Below are 22,537 nucleotides of genomic sequence, written 5' to 3'. Positions count from 1 at the left end.
CAGTTAAAGTGAAAGTACACCTTTGATGGACAAAATAAATATGATTTCACACAAAAAGTGCTCTAAATGCACAAAAGAAGCACATCTAGGGTGTTTTAACAAGAACTGGAGTATGTTAGGAAAGAAAATTAATCTAAAAAATATGTATAGAAGATAAAGTGACAATGATCATGGCCAAAATACACATGTACTGAAACGAAAAAGTAATTTTGCCCAAAATTTGCATTAATGATATCTACTGTGTTTTTAGCAAATTACATAATTTGTATGATATTTAAATTCACATATTTTCAAAATCTGTCAAAGTACTACAGTTCTATGCAAAAATAAACTTTTTTGCCGAAATACAAAAACAACTTTAAATAATTTATATTGCTTGTTTAGCCTTTTATTGCATATCTTCATTGATTTATTTATTATTATTAGTAGTAGTCGTATTCTTATAAATAGGCCTATATATTGGCAGAAGAACAGATGTCGTGCTGACATAATGCTGACAATCATAAACAACAGCACGTGGTGTCACAGACAGTGGTCTTCAGAGTGCCCCTGGAAAGACAATAATGGACGACACGCGTCTCATCGTGGAAGTTGATAAATATCAAGTTCTTTATGAGCCACACAATGTACTTTACAAAGACTTGCAGGAGAAGGAAAAAGCATGGGATGAAGTTGCAGCGGCTCTTATTGCAGATGGTAAGTAATTTTATAGTGTTTTTGACGCTTTCGCTGGCACACGAGCGAACCACTCAATATTTGATTTCAAATTTATTCAATTGGAACCATTTATTTACAATTTCTAAATTACACATAGGCACACAAATAACAAAAGCAGGTGATACATGCATATATAATAAACAAGTAAATGCTGATTTCAAGATGAGCAGGAAGTCAAGGCTGTGAACCATTTACAATACACATAATTTAAAACCGTGTATTAAATTGGTTTTCAGGGTGCCCTTTGGTAAATTTGATTGCAAACAAACCCAGTGACAAGATGGTAATATGCACCATGTTCTCTCCTACGTCGGTTAATGGGATGAACCCAAAGTCTGCGTCTTTTTAGTCTCCTTAATAACAAATAGTATAACGCGATGGCCTTTCTTCTATCAACAACACGTACTGCACGGAAAATAAAGACAGCAAAACAACGATGCAACAAAAGTAACAATGAAATTATTAATTAAAAAAGCTTCTCGACAAGTATTTTTATTTAAATGTATTTTAAATGTAAATAAAGCAATGCGAATTTACCCATTATAGAGTACTCTGACCAAAATCCGCTGTTCAGTTGTGCGCTGCCTCCGCTGCCTGTGTGAAAGCAAAATAGGCACGCGCTGCTTATGCTCTGCCTACCTGCTGCTAACGCGCTGCTTCTGCTCTGCTGCAGCTTGCGGTGTGAACCCGGCCTTAAAGAGGTTAACTCCACTTTTATACTTTGCGGGAGTTTGGTTAAGACAGATGTGTTATTGTGTGGTTTTTTCCTGACCCAATGATAAAAAGCAGATTCAGGTCTGGAAACACTTGTGAAATGACCCGATGCTTGAATTGCCTTAATCACTTGACACTGGTGTTTCGAATCACACTTTGGAGCAGTGTTTTGAAACATCTATGCTTCGTGATCTCAAAACCATTTTGAAATGTCACTTTCGTGTCAGCCATCCCTAGATTATTTATGCTGTAGCTCTTGATCAAGTATCTGACTACCTTGTTGTGTTTATGGACTATGCCTTACTATATTGTTGAAGCAACTCCTTGGGCATATTGAAATTAAGTCTTCATGCTGACCAGACATCCAATTTTAGGACATCATCATTAACCCTCATAACTCTGCCCATCTACAGATATGACTGATTTTCTTTATTTTATAAACTGTTTATGATCTCAACCTGCAATGCAACATTTGGGGTTAGCATTTGACAAAGTGATAAAAAAAAAAAAAAAAAAAAAAAAACATGCTGATAGAAACACCAATTTTTGTTTGTACATAAATTATTATATTCGTAGACATCTTTCACATCAGACCAATTCTGGTCTTTTCAAAGAAGCCCCCTCCCCCTTTCTTGTAGCCCAGCCAGTGCAAAGTATCTAGGACAGTTATAAATGTATAGATTTTTTTCCAATAATTGTATGATTAATGTGTGAATTCTGTTGTAGAAATGTCAATATCACCACGTGCGGATAAGTATGAACCGCCAAAATGATTTCACTGCTGGTCCTTTTATTACTCGAAGAGATCCTCCATTATTTAAAGATCTCAAACACTTTCAAATTTAAACTTTCAACTTTGAAATTTACCTCAACTCAGATAATGACAACGATGTGTCACCTGACATTCCTCTTACTCCTCTTCCAGATGACGTGATTCCTGATTCCTATCCTGCGGAGAAAATTTATCATGACCTGACTGAGCGAGTCACAACTCCAGAAGGTGTTGTACAAACTGAGTTTACCAAGCAGTATTGGTTCCTAGAAGTTAATTTTAATTACAAAGTAGAAAGTGAGTGTGAATGAGTAAAAAAAAAAAAAAAGCCTTCAGTTAAGCTTTTAAGATTTGAGAAAATCAATGGTCGACTGTCTGAAGAGGAGGGATGCACAAATTGATGCTGAGCTTAAAATTCATAAGCCTGTCATGTCCACTCCAGTTCCTCCTCCATTGTTTTCTCCAACATACCCTGCAAGACCAATTTCCTATCTTACCAGACAGATCTGTTAGCATATCGCCCACCTGTAAAAGTTGAATTCCCCCAGTTTGATTCTGAAGACAACAATGACCAATGTCTCTTTTGTAGAATGTTGAGCAGAGTATTTTGCAATTAGACCGATTCTGAAATACTAGCATGACTTACTTCTTTTCTAAAGGGTACTGCTAAAAATTGGTGGTTGGCTGAAAGAAGACTTGACTACCTGGAAATAATTTAAACAATATTTTTTTTGCATGCTTTCCTTACTGATGACTACAAAGCCAAATCAGCTAAGCAACTTTTGGAAAGGAAACAAGGTTCCAGAGAATTCATTTGTGACATAGCTTACCACTACCGAGCACTTTGTCTAAGGTGGAAGAAGGAGATGATGGAGAAAGAGATTGTTCAAACCATTTTGAGAAATTGCAGTCCCCAACTTGAAAGTCTATTGAGAGGCAGTGTGAAAGAGGTGAGTGAGTTGGTGAGGATTGGCACACAGATCGAGAGAGACTTTAAAGAAGCAAATAAATATTGAGCCAGGTCAATACTGACACAGAGAAGCAGAAATGCCCAAGTGAACGAGACCCTCATTCTAAACCAAATCCTTCATCGACGCCCATTCTACATATTAAGTTTGTCCAATTTAAAATTTTTGCCCCTGCTGATCAGAGGAAGCTCTCTAACTCATATTGGAGACAGCTGAGATGAAATTAACAGTTAAGTCAAGTCATGGCCAAACATTTGTAGCATTTGGACCAATCAGACACAAATATTTGTTGCATTTAACAAATAATATCTAACGCCTTCTTATCTAAGCAAAGGGTCAAGGAAGCTATCACTTCAAAATGAACAGAACAGGTCTCTGGTTCCCTAGCAACTAAAGGCACACTATCTGATAACACTAGGTTTAGGACGCCCAAAAATGTGGATAAACCACTATTAACTCAAGTCTCTCAGAAACAGACACATAATGCACATAAAAAGGGACTCTTTTCCAATTAATTGATAGAAAAACCTCTCTTTTGAATTAATTCACATATTTAGGGAATTGTGTATACTGTTACTGTTCTTGAATATTGTGTTTTGTCTCTGAACCATTCGGATGTTCCTGCTTACTGCTCTGCGCTTTGCTTATTATTTCTATACTTTTCTCAGATTTTTCTAAGATTTTCACCTCCGCAAATCAGCACAGTGATTAAATCAGCTGATTTTTGGCACAAATGTTAAAATTAAAACCTCTTTGGGACTGGAATAATACTACAAAAAGAATACTTTGCCTCACACTGCCAGCAGCTTAAATTCCGGAGACAGGATAAAAACTGTCTACATTCAAACAGAAGAGAGAGAAAATGCCTCCTGTTGGATCAACTTGTTGCATGAACTGCTGCAAACTTCTACAAAGAATTGTGATTCTTGAAACAAAGTTACTTGCTGGACTTCCAAAACAGGCAGAACACTCAGCAGACTGTCGTCATGGACCCCCTCAACATACAGCCGGTGAGTTAGAGATGTAGTCAAGTCCAGCTTTATTGAGTCCAAGTCAAGTCCAAGTCCAGGGCTAGTCGAGACAGAGTCAAGACCGAGTCCAAAGAGGTTCGATTTGTAATTGTTGCAAACAATTTATAATTGTTGCATAAGGCTTTACATTAATAAGCATTTATTGATGAAAAAAAATAATATTATATATATATATAAACTTTTCAGAAACAGCAAGTGCACCGCTGGTCATGCACATCCTTTCCTGTAACAAAATTGAAAGCTAAGCCAGATACAGAAACAGTTGATCATAGCTGTACAAGGACAGCCATTCAGTGCTTTGGAAAAAAGGAGAAAGTGGCACACCTAGCGTTTTCCACACGTTTTCACCCAAACAAACTTGGTGCTTGAGTGCTTAAAGGGAAAGTTCATCTAAAAATTAAAATTGTGTCATTAATGTCTCACCCTCATGTCGTTCGAACGACATGTGGGTGAGTCATTAATGACATAATTTTCATTTTTTGGTGAACTAACCCTTTAAGGATAATATGTACTTTTCCCTCCGTCATCCTTCAGCAGAGTGTTTCAATCCATTCAGCACACACACACCGGGTCCGAGTCATCATGTGGTTGACACATCGCACAAGGACACTGATAACACCATCCAGCCAAAACAAGCACTGCAGACGGACACTATCCCAGCTGAGCCCTGCCCACAGAGCTCCTCACAGACAGACTGTGATGTATTGAAAGAGCTACAAGACTCAGCACCCAAGGATAACTTTCTGGAAAACAGCCAAGGAAGCAAGGACAACATATCACAGCCACCAGAAACACCAGAGCCACAGCCCATCTCACCAGACACATTATCCTTCTCTCCAGCATCTCCACTTCTGTGCTTCTCACAGAAAATGGAGGTATTGGTGTATGTTGAGACTAAACTCTGCCACTTATTCGCTGCATGCTAGCAAATATATATATATAAAAAAAAGCTCTGGTGTACCAAAAATAACTGATAGCTGCTCCCAGTGATAGGTGTCGGTTCCCAACTATAATAGCAGCAACATTCACAATTGTAGTGGTAACCCAGTGTGCCTGTAGTTTCTCTATTTCAGTTTTATCATGTGATAGAAAGTTTAAGGCCTTCTCAAGCCGAAGGGCAAACTCATCTAATCTGCGGCCTATTATGCATCAAACTGAGATTGCTGTAAAGACACAAATCACTGCCATCAAGTTAGCATTTTTAAACATTTGCTCACTAAAAAATAAATTATTTCTAATCAATAACTTTTTTGCCCACAAACAATCTGGATTTTATGTTTCTAAACGAAACATGTCTAGAATACAGTTGCAATGTAACAGTCCTCAATGAAGCAGCACCTCCTAACTTCACTTACATGAGTGCCTGTAGGACTGTTAGGAGAGGTGGAGGTGTAGCTGCTCTATTTAAAGATCTTCATCAATGCAAGCAAGTGTCATTTGGTCAGCACTTGTCTTTTGAATATCTAGGGATTGTGCTGAAAGGTGCTCAACGCATTCTGTTTATTATTATTTTCAGGCCTCCAAAATACTCTCCAGCCTTTTTTCAAGAGGTCACAGAAATGCTATCGATTATTTTCTCAGAGTTTGACTGTTTGTTATTGCAGGAGATTTTAATATTCACATAGAAAATGCAGAAAACAAAACTACAAAAGAAATGATAACGTTCTAAACACTTTTGACCTGATTCAGCATGTGCATGGACCCACACACAAAGGTGGACACACTCTAGATTTAATCATCAGTAGGGATCTAAACATTTCATCCATTGTTATTAAAGACGTAGCACTATCTGATCACTTCTGTATTTTCTTCGTTATATTGATCTTTGCTACCATTGAATCTAAATCTGTCTCTGTCAGAAGGAGATGCATTAACGAGAACATTAGTGTGCTGTTTATGGAGGCTATATCTCTAACACCAAGCATTTCTGCAGACTCTGTTGATATTTTCCTTGATTCCTTTAACTGAAGAGTTAAGAATGTTATTGATGATATTGCTCCAATAATAGTCAGTAAGAAAATTAGCAGACAGAAATCAGTTTGGAGAAGATCAACAGCGGTTCAGACTATGAAGAGAAAATCCAGAAAATGTGAGTGCATGTGGTGGAAGATGAAACTTGAAATTCACTATAGCATCTATGAAGACAGCTTTCATGATTTTAATATGAAACTATCCACAGCTAGACAGAATTTATTCTCAAATCTTATAAACAGTAAGTTAAACAACTCTTGTACTCTTTTTGCCACTGTTGAGAGACTGACAAACCCCCCAAGTCCTGCATTTGACACTGTCAATCATAACATGCTACTAGAGAGACTGGAAAACTGGGTCTGGCTTTCTGGGATGGTACTCAAATGGTTCAGGTCATGACTAGAAGGGAGAGGTTTTTAGTCTAGTTTTTTGAGTCTAGGAGAGCATAAGTCTAAGTGGAAGTCCATGACGTGTCGAGTCCCACAAGGCTCAATTCTTGCACCTCTCTTGTTTAGCCTGTATATGCTCCCACTAAGTCAAATAATGAGAAAGAACCAAATTGCCTATCACAGCTATGCTGATGATACCCAGATTTACCTAGCGTTATCTCCAAATGACTACAGCCCCATTGACTCCCTCTGCCAATGTATTGATGAAATTAATAGTTGGATGTGCCATAACTTTCTTCAGTTAAACAAGGAAAAAAACTGAAGTCATTGCATTTGGAAACAAAGATGAAGTTTTCAAGGTGAATGAATACCTTGACTCTAGGGGTAAAACGACTAAAAATCAAGTCAGGAATCTTCGTGTGATTCTGGAGACAGACCTTAGTTTCAGTAGTCATGTCAAAGTAACCAAATCAGAATAATATCATCTAAAAAACAATGCAATAATTAGATGTTTTGTTTCCAGCCAACACTTGGAGAAACTTGTTCATGCCTTTATCACCAGCAGGGTGGATTATTGTAATGGTCTCCTCACCGGCCTTTACAAGAAGACCATCAGACAGGTGAAGCTTATCCAGAACACTGCTGCCAGGATTCTGACTAGAACCAGAAAATCTGAGCATATCACACCAGTCCTCAGGTCCTTACACTGGCTTCCAGTTACATTTAGGATTGATTTTAAAGTACTTTTACTTGTTTATAAATCACTCAATGACCAAGGACCGAAATATATTGCAGATATGTTCACTGAATATAAACCTAATAGACCACTCAGATCATTGGGATCGAGTCAGTTAGAAATACCAAGGGTTCACACAAAACAAGGGAAGTCCGCCTTTAGTTACTATGCCTCCTGCAATTGGAATCAGAATCCAGAAGAGATCAGATGTGCTAAAAAAAGAATCACATTTATATCTAGACTCAAAACTCATCTGTTTAGCTGTGCATTTATTGAATAAGCACTGTGAGATGACCAAACTGATCGCACTGTATTTTACATATTCACTGTATTTTGTCAAATCAATTTATATTTTTAAATGTTTTAAATTAAGTATTTTTAAATATCATTTTCAAAGTTTTTAAATTGCTTGTTTAATTTTTTTAATTATTTTTCTTCATGATTTTTACTTTCTTTTATGTAAAGCACTTTGAATTACCATTGCGTACGAAATTTGCTATATAAAAAACTTGCCTTGCCTTTGTGTATTTTATATGTTTTATACATGCTTATGATGGATCACTAATTAATATAACCTCATCTATATGATGTTTTGTATCTATGAGTTTTTATTTTCATGATCTAAGTTAGTGTGTATATTATATGTTGATGCCTATGCAACACATTAATTTAATAAGAATCTTAAATATTCTTCTGTTGAACCCCCAATCTAATTTCATATGCAGACTAGAGACAAAGAGTTGTAAAACTTCCCTCTAAAAGGTACCATTCCTCACTAGCTCATTCAAATCCTGAGGGTGGGACATCACCCCCCATATAAATCCCTGATCACCAGATCAGGCGGTTTTTCTAGATTCAGGAATTCCAGGAAAAGATAATGAGCTAAGGACCTTAAAAACCATGCTTAGCTTAAGCCAGGCTTTGGCCTTGACTATACATTCATCAAGATCCTCTGATTTGAACTGGTCTTATCAATTCACTTCAGCAGAGACCAACCTAAGCACTTGAGGTTGTGCATTGTTTGCTCATAACTGAAGTCCCTAATCATGCAGATTTTTGCTACATGCTCTGAGTAGTACTGTACAGTAAAAGTTATTTTCCTTAACCAGGAAATTAACATTCTTAGAATTGACAGACAGTTGACACTGAGAGGTCAAGTAAATACTTTCAGCGGTCTAAATATTTATAATTACTCATAACTAGATATGATTGATTATTCATATTTCCCCTTTAGCTGAAGAAATGTACATTTAAATATTATTAGTAACTCCACTTATTAATGCAAAACAATAGTAATTTTATGATTAAATGGCCTTAATTATCTTTATTTTGAATACCCCCACACATCATCCCTCAGCGCCACCATCTGTAGAACAATGCTCTCAAATGTTAGTCTGTAGTCCTGAGTGCAGTCGGACATTGCATCATCACGACAAATGAGGTACCTGTCCATAAGAAAGCCTAACACCTGTTACACACAGCAAGTGTGAGCTGTGTGTGAGGAGCGCCTGAGCAGTGTGTGAGTGTAACTACAGTGCACTGCAGCTGCAGATGCACCAGAGTATTCACACTGGAAACATTTTACAGCGTCACCACAACGACTCCAAGGCTGCATATTTCTTTACAAAGACAGCTATAAATTAGTTTTTAGAGGTTGGTCAGTTCTAAACTTGAATGTTTTGAAGTCTTGAAAGCTATAACACGAGAATTTGCATGAGGGAAAACTGCTTGTTTCAGTCACACTCAAATATAGAATGTGCTGTTTAAAGTTTCATTATTATTAGTATTATTTTAAATAATACATACTTTTACCATAGGCTCTAAACCAAATATGTGGTATTAACCAAGTTCAGTTTGTGTCCATAATATTCATATCCATTTCTTATAACTTGTCAAAATGATTTAGGCTATGCAAATAACTTGTGATTAAATTCCGGTTTTGTATCTGATTGGGAGAAATGTGAATTATTTGTTGGATTTTAATTACTCATTAGGCTAAGTAAGAATCTCAAAATTTATTTATGTAGAGCTGAGAAAAAGAATTGGCTATACGTGTTGTAATGTATGCGCAGTTCATTCATTCATGCATTCATTGGTTAATGAATTATGGTTCGTTGAATCTAAAACACCTTCCTTGGCTAAAACCCAAAGCTTTTAGCTTTTGAATTCATGCATATAAACCAAACTCTGGATTTAAATTGTTTATGACCCTGTAACGGATATGCAGATCATGGGTTAAATTCAGGCATGAAACCCTTTGTGCACCAAAAGTGCCTGGCGCCAGCCTGGCTGGACTTGAATTATTTTACAATACCCATGCGAGCTTCAAAGGAGACCTGAACACCCCCCCCCCCCAATTCCTCAAACACACTGGAGACAAAGGAAACCTTTCGTAAAGTTCCTTACTTTTGTAAGTCCTTATTAATATGTATTTTTAATGTTTGTGTATTGCATAAAAATGGTTAATCCTGGGTAAATGGTTAAAGTGCTGACTTATAAGTGGAAATGTTCTACTCAGCCTAACTCTTTCTCAAATAGTCATGTGTATGTAACCCCCACCTTTGCAGGTCGTAAAACTTTACGACCACCCTAGACAACAGGAGAGGAGAGAAGCCAAATCACTGGTTTCTTTTCCCCAATGCATTCTATGGAATGTATTCATTACCTTTTTGTTTTTATGTTTTATAAATGTATTACGTATTCCTTCTGGTACATTAGATGTTTCCCATATAAATTGGGACTATCTGCAATTTAGCAGTGTGTGTTAATCTTTAATGTGTGTAATTCTACATTTAAAGGTACCTTCGTGTTTCTATCAGTTATATATATATATATATATATGTACTGTTTGGTGTTCTTCGAATCGTCATGCTGTGACAGACCCATTTATCTAGAGCAAAGTAATGAAAAATGTATTTAATCTGGAATTACAAACTTGCTAGAACTCCCCGATGAATTCGGAGAAGCCCTAGATCACCAGGGGGTTGTTTTCTACAGAGACAAAGGAACTTTTTCCCGCTGCAGATCGCGGACGTTCATTGGATGTTCCCTCGAAAAGGGGCGTGAACCATTTCAAGCTATAAGAATCGACCGAACAAGGTCCGCCCTCACTTCCTCTCTTCTCGTTCTTGGTCCTCGGACACGCTGCTCTCCTGTGCGACCAACGTTGCTTCCGCACAGCCATAGCCCATATACTGACGATTGGCTTGGACTCTACCCCACTTACATTACGAGTCACTGAGATGTCTGATCTTTAGCTACAAGCTTTACATTTAGAACCTAAATTTATCATAAGGATAGGATAATGTTTTCATGGCCAGAGAATATTTTTCCTTGAATTATAAGGCGTGATAACTTTATTGAAAATTGATAGGTCAACAGTGGTTTGCTGGACAAACCACTGTTTGATTTGCAGTAATTTACAGTAAGAGTTATCACAATAATTGATATGAAGAATGGAATATTGACACATTAATGAGTAAGTTACAGTGCCCTGAGATTATTTATTGGTATAGGCAATTGAGCTATTTTTCATAATCAAATTTAATGTAACTGTCATCTGAGATATAAATTAATCATATTCCTGATTAATTATTCAAATTCCCTATATATCATTTGAGTTAATTATAGAGCTGTAGTCAAGTCCAAGTCAAGTCCAAGTCCAGGACTAGTCGAGACCGAGTCAAGACCGAGTCCAAAGAGGTTCGAGTCCAAGTCAAGTCCAAGTCCAAAAGTTTCGAGTCCAAGTCCAAGACCGAGTCCAAATGAAAGAAAAAAGTGTCACGGTAGGAAATCCATTGTTTCCTCCGTGTCATGTTTTGTGTTTGTATTTGTACTCTCGTAGTCTCCATGTGCTCGTTTGGTTAATTGTTGTCACCTGTATGTTGATTGTCTCGCTCCAGCTGATCCTCATCTCCACTCAGCTATAAATACTCACCCATTTCTCTGTCTGTTGTCAGATCCTCATTCATGTTTCAGCCATACAGTTGGATTACCGTCTCCCGTGTTCGTGTTCTGGATTATGTTCATGTTGTCGTCTTCGTGTGAGTGTTCCGGTCTGTTCCCGGTTTCATCCATTGACCGTCTTCACCTTCACCACCGACTTCACCATCCAGCACTTCTCATGCCACCGTAGACCTTCTATCACCATTGCCTACATTCTGGACTAGTTTTCAATAAACCATTTCTGATTGCCTGCATTTGCTTCCTCCTCTCTTACGAGCTGAGACAGTAGGATCTGAACATCATGGAAGCAGCAGGCGATCGCTCCCCATCTCATCTGGAGGAGTTTCTGCAGAGAGCCGTTGGTCGTATGGATTGCCAAGACAAGGCGATAGATGAGATGGGTCGAGCTTTCCAAGCAATGGTGACGAAGGTGTCCGAGCTCGCTCTCCAGGCTCAACAACAACAGACAGAGAGATGGGTGAGTATTTATAGCTGAGTGGAGATGAGGATCAGCTGGAGCGAGACAATCAACATACAGGTGACAACAATTAACCAAACGAGCACATGGAGACTACGAGAGTACAAATACAAACACAAAACATGACACGGAGGAAACAATGGATTTCCTACCGTGACAAAAAGGGTCCTCTTCAAGACCACATACTTAACTACTGATAATGTTTGTGATGCGAGAGAAAGCATATCTCCTATTCTAAGAAAATAATTTTACATTATTATTTGTAATGATCAAAAAGCATGTGCAAAGTAACAACTCTGTAGGACAGGGGTCTCCAAACTACATCCTGGATGGCCAATGTCCTGAAAAGTTTAGCTTCAACTGGCCTTAACACTAGAACTGCCATGACGGTCTAAATGACCGTTTTGAAATGTATATGTACAATAACTTTGTTGAATAAAAAAATACAATCTTGCTGGTTTGTGACTTTTCCTAAAAGTGTTTCTGTTTTTACTTACAATAGATTTTATATAAATTACATAAAAGGCAAAAAAAATATAAGCATTTCTACCTATTAAAGCCATAACGGTCATATTGACCGCTCTAAATCTCGCGCAATTCTATTGTTCTTTCCCGCGGTTTATTGTCTCTGTCAGCGTCACCAGTACTATTAGCATATGCTCATTTGATTATAAATACAAATTCTTGGACTACAAATTATTATTGCCTTTTAAAAAATAAATTTATAAAGAGTTTATAGGGAGCGTTTAGAAAATGTCTAATACAAATAATAGAATGAAGAGAAATATGACTTTTGCCATGGCCTTGGAAATGCTTCACAATCTGGACAGTGATGACTCTGATGCAGGGGCGCTGTCTGAGGTGGAAAGTGACAGCGACCTTTCCTGGGTGCAAGACAACAGTTCATCCTCATCAGAGAGTGAGTCAGAGTCCGTAAAAAGGAAAAAGAGGCGGTTACCTTCCTCGGAGATTAGGGAACCAGATGTTCCATTCACAGCTGACGTTCCAGGTAAACTTGGATGCCCATATTTACTAGTTCTGCTGTTCATATTATTATTATTATTTTATTATCTTATAATATTATAAAATTATTATTATTATTAGAATATTACTATCATTCTTACGTAATTGTTATTGTTATTATTATTAGAATATTATTATTACTGTGATATTATTATTATTATTATTATATTTTTTGTTATTATTATTCTTATTAGTGTTATATTGTTGTCCTAGGCCTTCCCGAACCAGTACCTGCACTTTTTTTTTTTTTTTTTTTTTTTTATTTATTTTAAAGAAACAGGGACAGCGTACAATAAACATTAACCTCAAAGGGAGAGATGCATAGTACCAGGTTTTAGCTCAAGAGCTAATTTTCACCCGTAGTCCCTGGGCAGGCTGATGTTAAGCTACAATATATAAACATACATGAGTAATAAGATTTACACTTGCCAAAAAAATAAATAAAATAAAAAGTTCATGTTCACACCTTTCATATACTTAGACCTTAGAACACACACTTACACACATACACATATCTGGTCACATGTGGGGACAAATTTGATTTGATAAAAGCCATTTCTTTGCTTGGCGTGTGAAGGTGTAAAAATTTGTGCTTTTTTTTAGCTCTATAGGCAACATATTCCACTGACGAGCGACCACACAAGAAAAAGCAGAGTTTCCAAATACTGTCCTGCGTTTCGGGATCCTGCATTCGCCTCGCACTGTAGATCTTGTGGCTCGAGCTGTTATTTCAGAGCCCAAAGATATGAATTCTTTTAGTGGAGGAGCAGCGTTGTCATGAAGTATCTTATACATCAAACACAGATTGGTGTGAATTATCAGATTTTCAAAGCTGAGAAACTGGTATTTTACAAGAATATGACAGTGATGGAATCGTCTGCTTTTCTTATCGTGAATCTTTAAAGCGCTTTTATATAATGACTCAAGTGGCTTGAGGGCAGTTTTAGTAGCCTGTGACCAACTTGTCATACAATATCGAAAATGAGGAACAATCATGGCATTTAGATAGGCCCCTGAGGCCTCGATTGTAAAGGAATTTCGAATGTATCTGAACTGTGCCATATTAAATTTTATTGTATTTGTTAACTTTTTTAAATGCTTTTTAAAGCCTAAATGTGGTTCCAAAATGACACCTAAATATTTTACCTGTTCTTGATTTAAAATAATTTGTCCATCAATTAAAATATTAGGGTAAATTTGTATTTTAAAACGATTTGTGAAAAACATAGAAACAGTCTTATCTAAATTTAGAGTGAGGCATGAGTTTTTCAGCCACAAAGAAATTTTCTTCATCTCTTTAGTCAGTTTGTGAGCGACTTCTTCCGCAGTTTTACCATGTGCATATAGCACCGTATCGTCAGCATACATAATAATTTTACTCTTACACACAGTTGGTAGGTCATTTATGTAAAGGGTAAAAAGCAGGGGGCCCAAAATGGAACCTTGTGGCACTCCCATGCTACAAGGTCTTAATGGTGATTTTTTATTGTCAACCGCAACACATTGTTGTCTGTCATTAAGGTAAGATTGAATCCATGTTATTGTATTTGTATCAAGAGAAAAATCAGATAGTTTGCTAATAAGAAGCTGATGATTAACTGTATCAAAGGCCTTTTTCAAGTCCAGAAAGACCGCCCCTACCACACCTCCACCATCAAGACTGGATTTGATGTCTTCTAGTAGGTAGCAGCACGCAGACTCTGTGGAGTATCTTTTCCTAAACCCAAACTGGCACGGATGTAATGCATCAGTGTGGTTAAGATGCTCCACTAGCTGTTCTGCCACCACCTTCTCAAAGATTTTTGAGATGGCTGGTAGAATGCTAATAGGTCTATAGTTTGAGACACAGAGCTTGTCTCCTGACTTGAAAATCGGCTTGACTACTGCTTTTTTTAGCGCCAAAGGAAAATTGTTTTCATTTATGGATTGATTCACAGCTATTGTTAGTGGAGAAGTTAAAATAGTTTTGTGTTCTTTTAAAAGTGATGTATCAAGTCCGAATATATCCTTTGCTTTACTATTTTTTAAATCTGACATTATTTTGAAAATTTTGTCTTCATCTATATTCTGCAACCTAAAGTAAGACGCATTACCATCCCCATGATCATCTCTGCAGCAGTTCACTTCAGGGAAAGTCTCCGCCAGGTCTAATACAGAATCCAAGAAATAATCATTGTAGTGTTTAGCCAAAATAGAGCTCTCATTTTGAACAATTCCATTGATTTTGAGCTGTAAAAGCTCCTGATTTATTTTTTGCCTTCCCAATAGTTTGTCCATACTTCTCCACAGATTTTTACAATTACCACTGGCCTCTTTGATTAAATTAAGAAAAAATTTTGCTTTTGCTTTTCGAAGCAGCATGGTAACTTTATTTCTAAGAGATTTATAAATGTAGTAATCAGTGGTTAATTTAGATTTAAGAGAAACCTTGAGAGCTTTATCTCTCTGTTTCATTGTATCCCAAAGGGATTCATTAAACCACGGGAGACTCTTTTTATGTGATTTTCTATGTTTAAGCTGTGTATGTTTATCAACTTTACTCTTTATAGCAGTTATAATATTGTTGCATGTATGTACACAGCTATCTTTATCAATTTTGGAGGCCCAGTCAATTTCATTTAAATCATTTTTAAGGTGTTCTTGATTTCTTTTAGGAATATGAGTAATTTTGCATTGTTTATTTGCATGTTCTTTGTTTATGTTTCTTGATTTATTTAATTTCCTGGCTATTAGAACAAAATTATGATCGTTCTGACTTGAGCCAGCTGGAGTGCTCAGCCCGCCCTTAGAGTCATCTCGGCCGGAGGTGGCTGTGGAAAAGGGAAAGGATGGGACGGTGTGGACCATCCTTCAGTCAACTGAACGTCCAGGGAGAAGGCAGAGCCAAAATGTTCTGACTGAAGCTGCTGGTCCCACCGCGCACGCGAAGCGCAACATCGAAGATGCGCTCACTGCCTTTCTGTGTTTGTTTGACGATGGCATGTTGAAACACATCAGGGACTGCACTGTGGCTGAGGCACATCAGCACCGTGGTGACAGCTCATGGGACCTGACAGTGGCTGAACTGAAAGCCTTCATAGCTCTGTTATATATCCGTGGAGCACAGGGTGCGAAGAACATGGATTTGGGGAGCCTTTGGTCGGAGAAATGGGGCTTCCCGTTTTTCAAAGAAACCATAGCCAGAAATCGCTTCAGGGAGATAATGAGATTTCTGCGGTTCGATAAAAAAGAAACCCGACGTGTGCGTCTGCAGGATGACAGGTTTGCCCTGGTATCGGCCACTTGGAACAAGTTTATTCAGAACAGCATAGCCTGTTACAAGCCCGGTGCCGACATAACCATAGATGAGCAGCTGTTCCCCACCAAGGCCCGGTGCAGATTTCTTCAGTACATGGGGAATAAGCCTGATAAATTTGGCATCAAATTTTGGCTGGCTGCTGATGTCCGTTCGAAATACATGCTGAACGGGGCTCCGTTTCTGGGTAAAGAAGAGGCACGGAGCAGAGGTCAGCTCGTGGGAGAGAGTGTGGTGCTGAAACTGGCGGAGCCATTCTTGGGTAAGGGAAGAAATATTACCACGGATAATTTCTTCACTTCACTGAAACTGGCCACCGCCTTACAGGCCAAGAAGACCAGCCTGGTTGGCACTATGGGAAAAAGTAAGCGCGAGTTGCCCCCCTCCGCAAAAGAGCAAGCGGAGTTGTATAACACAAAAGTGCTAAAATGTGCGGATGCGACGCTCACGATATACCAGGGAAAGCCGAGGAAGAATGTGTGCATTTTGAGCTCCGTGCACACAAGCGTGGGCATCACCGATGGGCCGAAAGCAAAGCCGGAGTCTGTGACCTATTACAACAACACCAAGTATGGGGTGGATGTCCTAGATCAGATGGCACGGGCATACTCTGTGAAAGGCGGTACGCGTAGATGGCCAGTGGCTGTATTTTACAACATCCTCGACCTTGCTGGAATCAATGCCCACATCCTCTTCAAGGAGTGCACCAGCAGCAAAATTGCCCGGAGGAAGTTCCTGCTGCGACTGGCAGAGGAGCTGAGAGCGGAGTTCATGGAGGGAAAAAGGGCAGCATCGCAGTCGACACAAGGTCCCAACCAAAAAAATCAACCCCCGCAACTGACACCAAAACGGAGACAGTGCCAGGTGCGGAGAATCTGCAAACAAAATAAAACGCACGACAACTGCTGCAAATGCCACAAACCCGTGTGTGGAAATTGTGCGAGAAGAACAGAAGTAACTTGTGTTGACTGTGAATCTTAAATAGCCGAGCACGATATAGATTTATTTAATATAGAATTTGTAGCATAATTGTTTTATGGTTCCAAACTTCGTTCGTGACTCTTTTTAACTTTAGAGCTGCTTGTTTCCAGCTTATGTTCTGTGTTATAATGTATCATAAATGTTGTAACATTTTTTTTTCATAATCAAATAGATCATTTTAAATGTTATTTTGTTGTTCTGAGTTATGTAAAATAAATACAGAGAAATACTGAATATGCAATAATTACATTTTCCTATGAAATGATGCGAATATTTCTAAATTTATAATTATCATTTTTAACTAAATAAAAAATGTAAATGTTGGTGTTATTTGTTTTTTTAAAAGATATCCTAACACAGTTAATACATTAATCTCTCATTTGGGCAATTTATTTAGAGATTATAGCGTTTATAATATAGCGGTCAAAATGACCGCTCACGGCTGTTCTAGTAGTTTTGGAATTCTGGCGCTTCTAGTGTTAAAACACCTGGAAGATTAGTGTGTCTAGTAAGAGCTTGATTAGGTTCAAGTGTGTATAATTAGGGTTAAAGCTAACAGGGGCGTTAAACAAGATCCTGGGCCCTATGCATAGGCAGTCCTGATGGGCCCCCATGGCCCCCACCCATGAAAATATCCAGGTAAAAAATATATATTTCAGATTCATACTTTTCAAGGGCCCTCTCTTCCTTTGGGGCCTTGCTAATGAGTACTGGTTTTACCCCCAGTCCGACCCTGGGAGCTAAACTTGGATAAAAGAACAAAGTTTGGAACTGTAAGGTCAAATAATTTTTATGTACTTTATTTTTTGTTGACATTATATCTGTGGTCAAAAATGTATATGACAGATGCCTTGGCACAGTGCACAGACACACGCAAAGCTCGGGATATGACAAATGCACGCAGCAAGACTAGAATGGATACGTTTGGCTCTACTGGACATGCGCACATAAATACAGCGAAATTTTTGTCATACTATACTAGTGCTTGCATAGACTAGTCAGCACTGTCGGAAACAATCGACTACTCCAGCATGCATTAACCATAATGAATACAAAGTGTTTGCAAGTACCACGTGATTTTTAGAATTACAATATTGCGTGGAGCTGTTACTATATGACCTTATCTATGTTGCATGTAAAAATAAAATATGTAATGTAATAATTAGGGTTGTGCCTGAAGCCGAATATGGCACGGATAATGGCTTAAAAAACGAATAACGCTCAAGGAATAATTCTGCCTGAATACTCGGCTAAAGCTGACAGAGTCTGGTGTTTGCTAGATAACAGATGAGCCAGGGGATCAGCGCCAGAAGTGAATGAATGTAAACTTTATGAGTGAAAAGAGAGCAAATCAAACACCGCATTGTTGTCGCCTCTCTGTTTATCTCTCAGAAATCAGAGCGTTGCAAGAGTAATTTTACCTATAATAATACATCATAGCTACACGTTATATTATTTGTATATATTTAAAAGGCAAATATTGAAAGCTTAGGCTACCATGATACGAATGAATGGAATAAGCACAGCGCGCTCACCAATCAAACAGCCTCGCTGCGCGTCTCAGTCTCTCAAAAACCAAACCAGTTCTCTCTCAAGAGTAGGCTAATAATCAGCTTCGATACGGATACATTGTCTACTTGTCCTACATGTTTGCATATTTACCTTTTGCTGGTTTGCGCGGAACACACACATCTGTTTAGTGAAGTTCATTAACATTAAGACTCGCTCAAAGTGTTCTGCGTAATGAGAATGTGTGCATTGAATGGATTCAGTCGTGTTCAAATGATCACTAAACGTTTGTCATGACATGTCATGAAATTAATAATTATTTCAGTTTAACACGACATACTTGTTCAGTGATAACTACGAAAAAATATATAAAAAGTCATAACAGTCTTATCAAGTAACTGTACGATGTTGTATCCGAATGCAGATAGGAAAAAAATTGTGATTGTTACAGATACAAATACTGGCTGTTACATGAAAATGTAAATATGTAATGTCATATATAAAGTTTTTAAAATTTACATATGTACTAATTGTTGCATAAGGCTATACATTAATACGCGTTTATTGATAAAAAAAAAAAAGGCTATCTAGGTGTAGGTAAAACACAATCTAACAGGTAGAAAATTAAATTAGAAACATCTAAACTTTTCAGGTCGCAGTAAGTGCACCACTCACTGGTCATGCACATCCTTTCCCGGGAACAATACTGAAAGCTAAGATGGAGAAACAGATGATCATAGTTGTTCAAGGATAGCCATTCTTTAAATGAATCTATTAGCAGAGCTACTGCAAGGGATCTTTAGTGCTACAGCCCTAGTTAATTATTCTGTAAAACTCATTGTTGTTACATTTTGGTGGAGGAAACGCGGGCATTTCAAACTTCGTTTTGTGAGCAATCAATCTGTGTATATGGTTTTTAATAATTTCTGCTCGTGCGCTATGAAATTATGTTACTTGTGAGATAAGTTGCAAGACGCGAACTCACTCCAAACTGACTGAGAAAAAAGCTAATCAGTCAGCACGTTAAGTATTTGTAGAAACTTAACAGTATAGTCACTGTTATTTTTAATGAAAGTAAACTGCAGTATAATGTTAAAAAGTATCCTGTTAAGAAAGATCAAGATCTTTTTACAGTGAGAACATTTTTAATATGAATAATTAAAAGATGAAATCTTTTATTAGTTGCAACATGTAAATCTGAACCTGAGCAATGTTCCTCTGATTCAGTTAAAAAGGCCTTGCTTATTAAATACCGTTATTGAATTTGTGGTGAACCACAGTGATATTCAAAAAATAAAATGGTAAAATCTCCTGGTCTAAAATTGGCTTAGCTACCCGATTTTTAAACTTAAAACATTTAAATCATAAGTGCTATTTTGATAAATGTTTATTGGAGTCAACAGATGGAAAATTCCTGTTTTTGTTCTTAACATTTGTGTTGTGGAAGTGAACGGGTCCTTCCTTCACCCTATGTTCAATATAGCACCACAGAATCAAAACTTTTTGTTTGTTACTTGTGATTTTTGATGCAGAAAATCAGCCTGACAAACGATCAGATAATTTCTAAGTCTTATTGAAATTGTAATTCCGCTATCTAAACACCAGAGGGAACGTGTGGGTTAGAAATTTCAGGTTACGCCCTGCTTTCTGATTCCAGCTTGCATGAGTGCAAAGTTGCCATCCCGTGGCCGTTTCAGATAATGCGCTCTAATTGCTAATCTTTCCCCTTGATGTATTTGAATTAGATGTCTAAATTCTCGATAAATATTTGCATTTACAGCTTTGCTCGTGCGAATATTATTACAGGGAAACAAAAAAATGTTCCCTGCCTTTGACTGTTTACATTTACTTTGAGTTTGGTTCAAACATGATTTGAATTAAAATGTAATTGTTTAATAGTGGAAATCTAGATGTTTCAGGTCAACCACTGATTGACCCACTTAGAAGGTAAGCCATCTAGTGGCAGTCTCCTGTTAAATCGACTAACAGACCTCTGTCTTTTCCATTCTGTTTTGAATTGCATGTCCACTTTTACCCTTTTTGATTAATCTCACCCTGTTTGATTAATTTCATAATTATTAATGATAACTTACAAGCTATCATGGGTTACTATAGGATATTATTCAGATTTTCCTTTTAATTCTTACATGCTTATTTTTAATTTTGATTTAAACCAGTTTTGAATTTTTAATTTGAATTAAGTTTTCTGCTCAGCAGGTTAAGACAGAGAAGCAGTACTCTAAATAATAGAACAACCAGCAGCTGGTGTCATCACACGACCCGCTAGGCTACTGCCTGTCAAATCTCCATTTCAGGTCCTTCGTTGACCCAAGTTGATTGGCTACTTAACTGTCTGACTGTTTGCATCAGTTAGCCCCAAAATTCTCATAAACGGCACAGCCCGTATGAATATAGCTCGTTAAACGTAGAACGAACTTGCATTGGTCTTTTTGTGTGTTTGTGTGTGTGTGTGCTGTGCTTCTCTCACCGACAGAGAATCAGGATGTTCCAGGCATCCAGTCCAGTGCTCCACGGGGGCCACCTCTCGACATGGTTGAAAGCAGTGACAACCCCCTTCCTGCCCAAGGACGCCAGTAACCTGCAGCACCCAGAGCAACTAGACACCGAGCTAGATGAACTGATGGCACGCGATCCAAACCAAAGCGACTACTACAGAGAACTCGCCAGGATCTTCGGAAGCCTAGTTCACATTCTCGTCGCCCAGGCACGGCTCAGTGAACGGAGCAACATCGCGGAGGAGGCCTGGAAGGACCAGGCCCCAACCCAGAGTCATCTTGATCAGCTCCTCCTCGAGACCCAGAACGACACAGATCCAGAGCTACAGAAAGGAGTTGAAAGACTTCACAATGCCCTGCAAGATCTTCGCCTCGACACAGATCAAAAAGAACAGCTGGAGAGAGAAGCCAGAAAAGAACTCAACAAAAAACTCCAGCAAGGTGACGCTCTCCTAAAAGGAGCAGAGACTGAACTGAAAGAACGGGACTATAAAACCTGGGCCTGCAAAACACACTTGCAAGCGGCCCGAGCTAAATTCAACAAGCTTATTCAGCAGAGAGATAAGCTCCAAGATGAACTTGACACTGTTCACACAGAACTGAGACAATCTCACAGATTACAGAGTGGCTGCATCGGAGAAACGCACACCACAAAGTTTCTCCCGGCCAGCCACTCCAACCCTTTCAGCCAAGAACCCAGAGCTGAAAAAGGGGGTGTAAGCTCACGGCTCAAGAAATCAGCAGCCAGCTTACAAGAACATCTGTCAACAACGGAGGGGAGAGAACCCTTCCAGAGAACGCATGTCACTAAACCCTGCACTGCTCACAGAGAACTTCACAAGCCAGCCAGAAGCATCTCTACATTCAATCCAGATCCTGCAGGAGGACATGATGTTCATGCTTCTTTACAAGCCATTGACTTTCATTTGCAAACTGTCGCTAACGTGACAGATGTGAACACATTGTACCTGTTAAAAATCACGTCCAGCCGTGATGTGCATTGCTTTCTGGATCGTCAACCAGAGACTGGGGTCCTTATTGCTGTGGACCTCAAACAGGGCCGATTTGAAAACCCACAGACTTTCTGTAGTCAGCTACGAAAAGCCTACGTCGGAGCATGCAACGAACCAGGTATGGAACAGGATGTCAACTTAAAAACTGTTCCTCCTAAACCTACATGCCAGTTGGAGTTTTCATCTCAGAGTCCCAGCGTGTCCACGTAACAGGACTACACAAGAGTTACGGAACTAAGCAAAAGACTATTTGTGAAAAGACTGTGGAAAACCCCAAAGTCTCTGTCTCTGAGCACTGCTTGGAGTTAACCATAGATGGTGCCCTACAACGCCACAGTCACAGACATATTTACAGAGAGTCAATACCATTCCAAGCCAGCAGAGGGCAACACAATCATAATGGTACTCATCCAACGCACCAGAGCGAGCGATTCCTACCATCCAGGAAACAAAGCCCCAACATCCGGCAGTGGAACCAC

General features: G+C 38.4%; 1 protein-coding gene across 1 annotated transcript; it reads left to right on the top strand.

Moving 5' to 3' along the window:
- Positions 1-12,507: 12,507 nt before the first annotated feature.
- Positions 12,508-17,503, top strand: LOC113077198 (uncharacterized). The gene is made up of 2 exons (XM_026249654.1): positions 12,508-12,730; positions 15,510-17,503. Exons 1-2 carry the CDS (start codon positions 12,508-12,510, stop codon positions 17,018-17,020), a joined length of 1,734 nt encoding a protein of 577 aa, XP_026105439.1. The 3' UTR covers positions 17,021-17,503.
- Positions 17,504-22,537: the final 5,034 nt, after the last annotated feature.

Source organism: Carassius auratus, unplaced genomic scaffold (genome assembly GCF_003368295.1).
Source record: "Carassius auratus strain Wakin unplaced genomic scaffold, ASM336829v1 scaf_tig00021960, whole genome shotgun sequence".
Classification (NCBI taxonomy): domain Eukaryota; kingdom Metazoa; phylum Chordata; class Actinopteri; order Cypriniformes; family Cyprinidae; genus Carassius; species Carassius auratus.
Note: the sequence above shows the minus strand (reverse complement) of the source record. Positions and strands in the feature narration are given on the sequence as shown.

What these genes read in the sequence shown, in the direction of transcription:
- LOC113077198 (XM_026249654.1), top strand. Translation starts at nt 12,508, where the DNA reads ATGACTTTTGCCATGGCCTTGGAAATGCTTCACAATCTGGACAGTGAT. An exon ending in ATTCACAGCTGACGTTCCAG is followed by an intron (nt 12,731 to 15,509) that starts GTAAACTTGGAT and finishes GACTTGAGCCAG; the next exon opens with CTGGAGTGCTCAGCCCGCCC.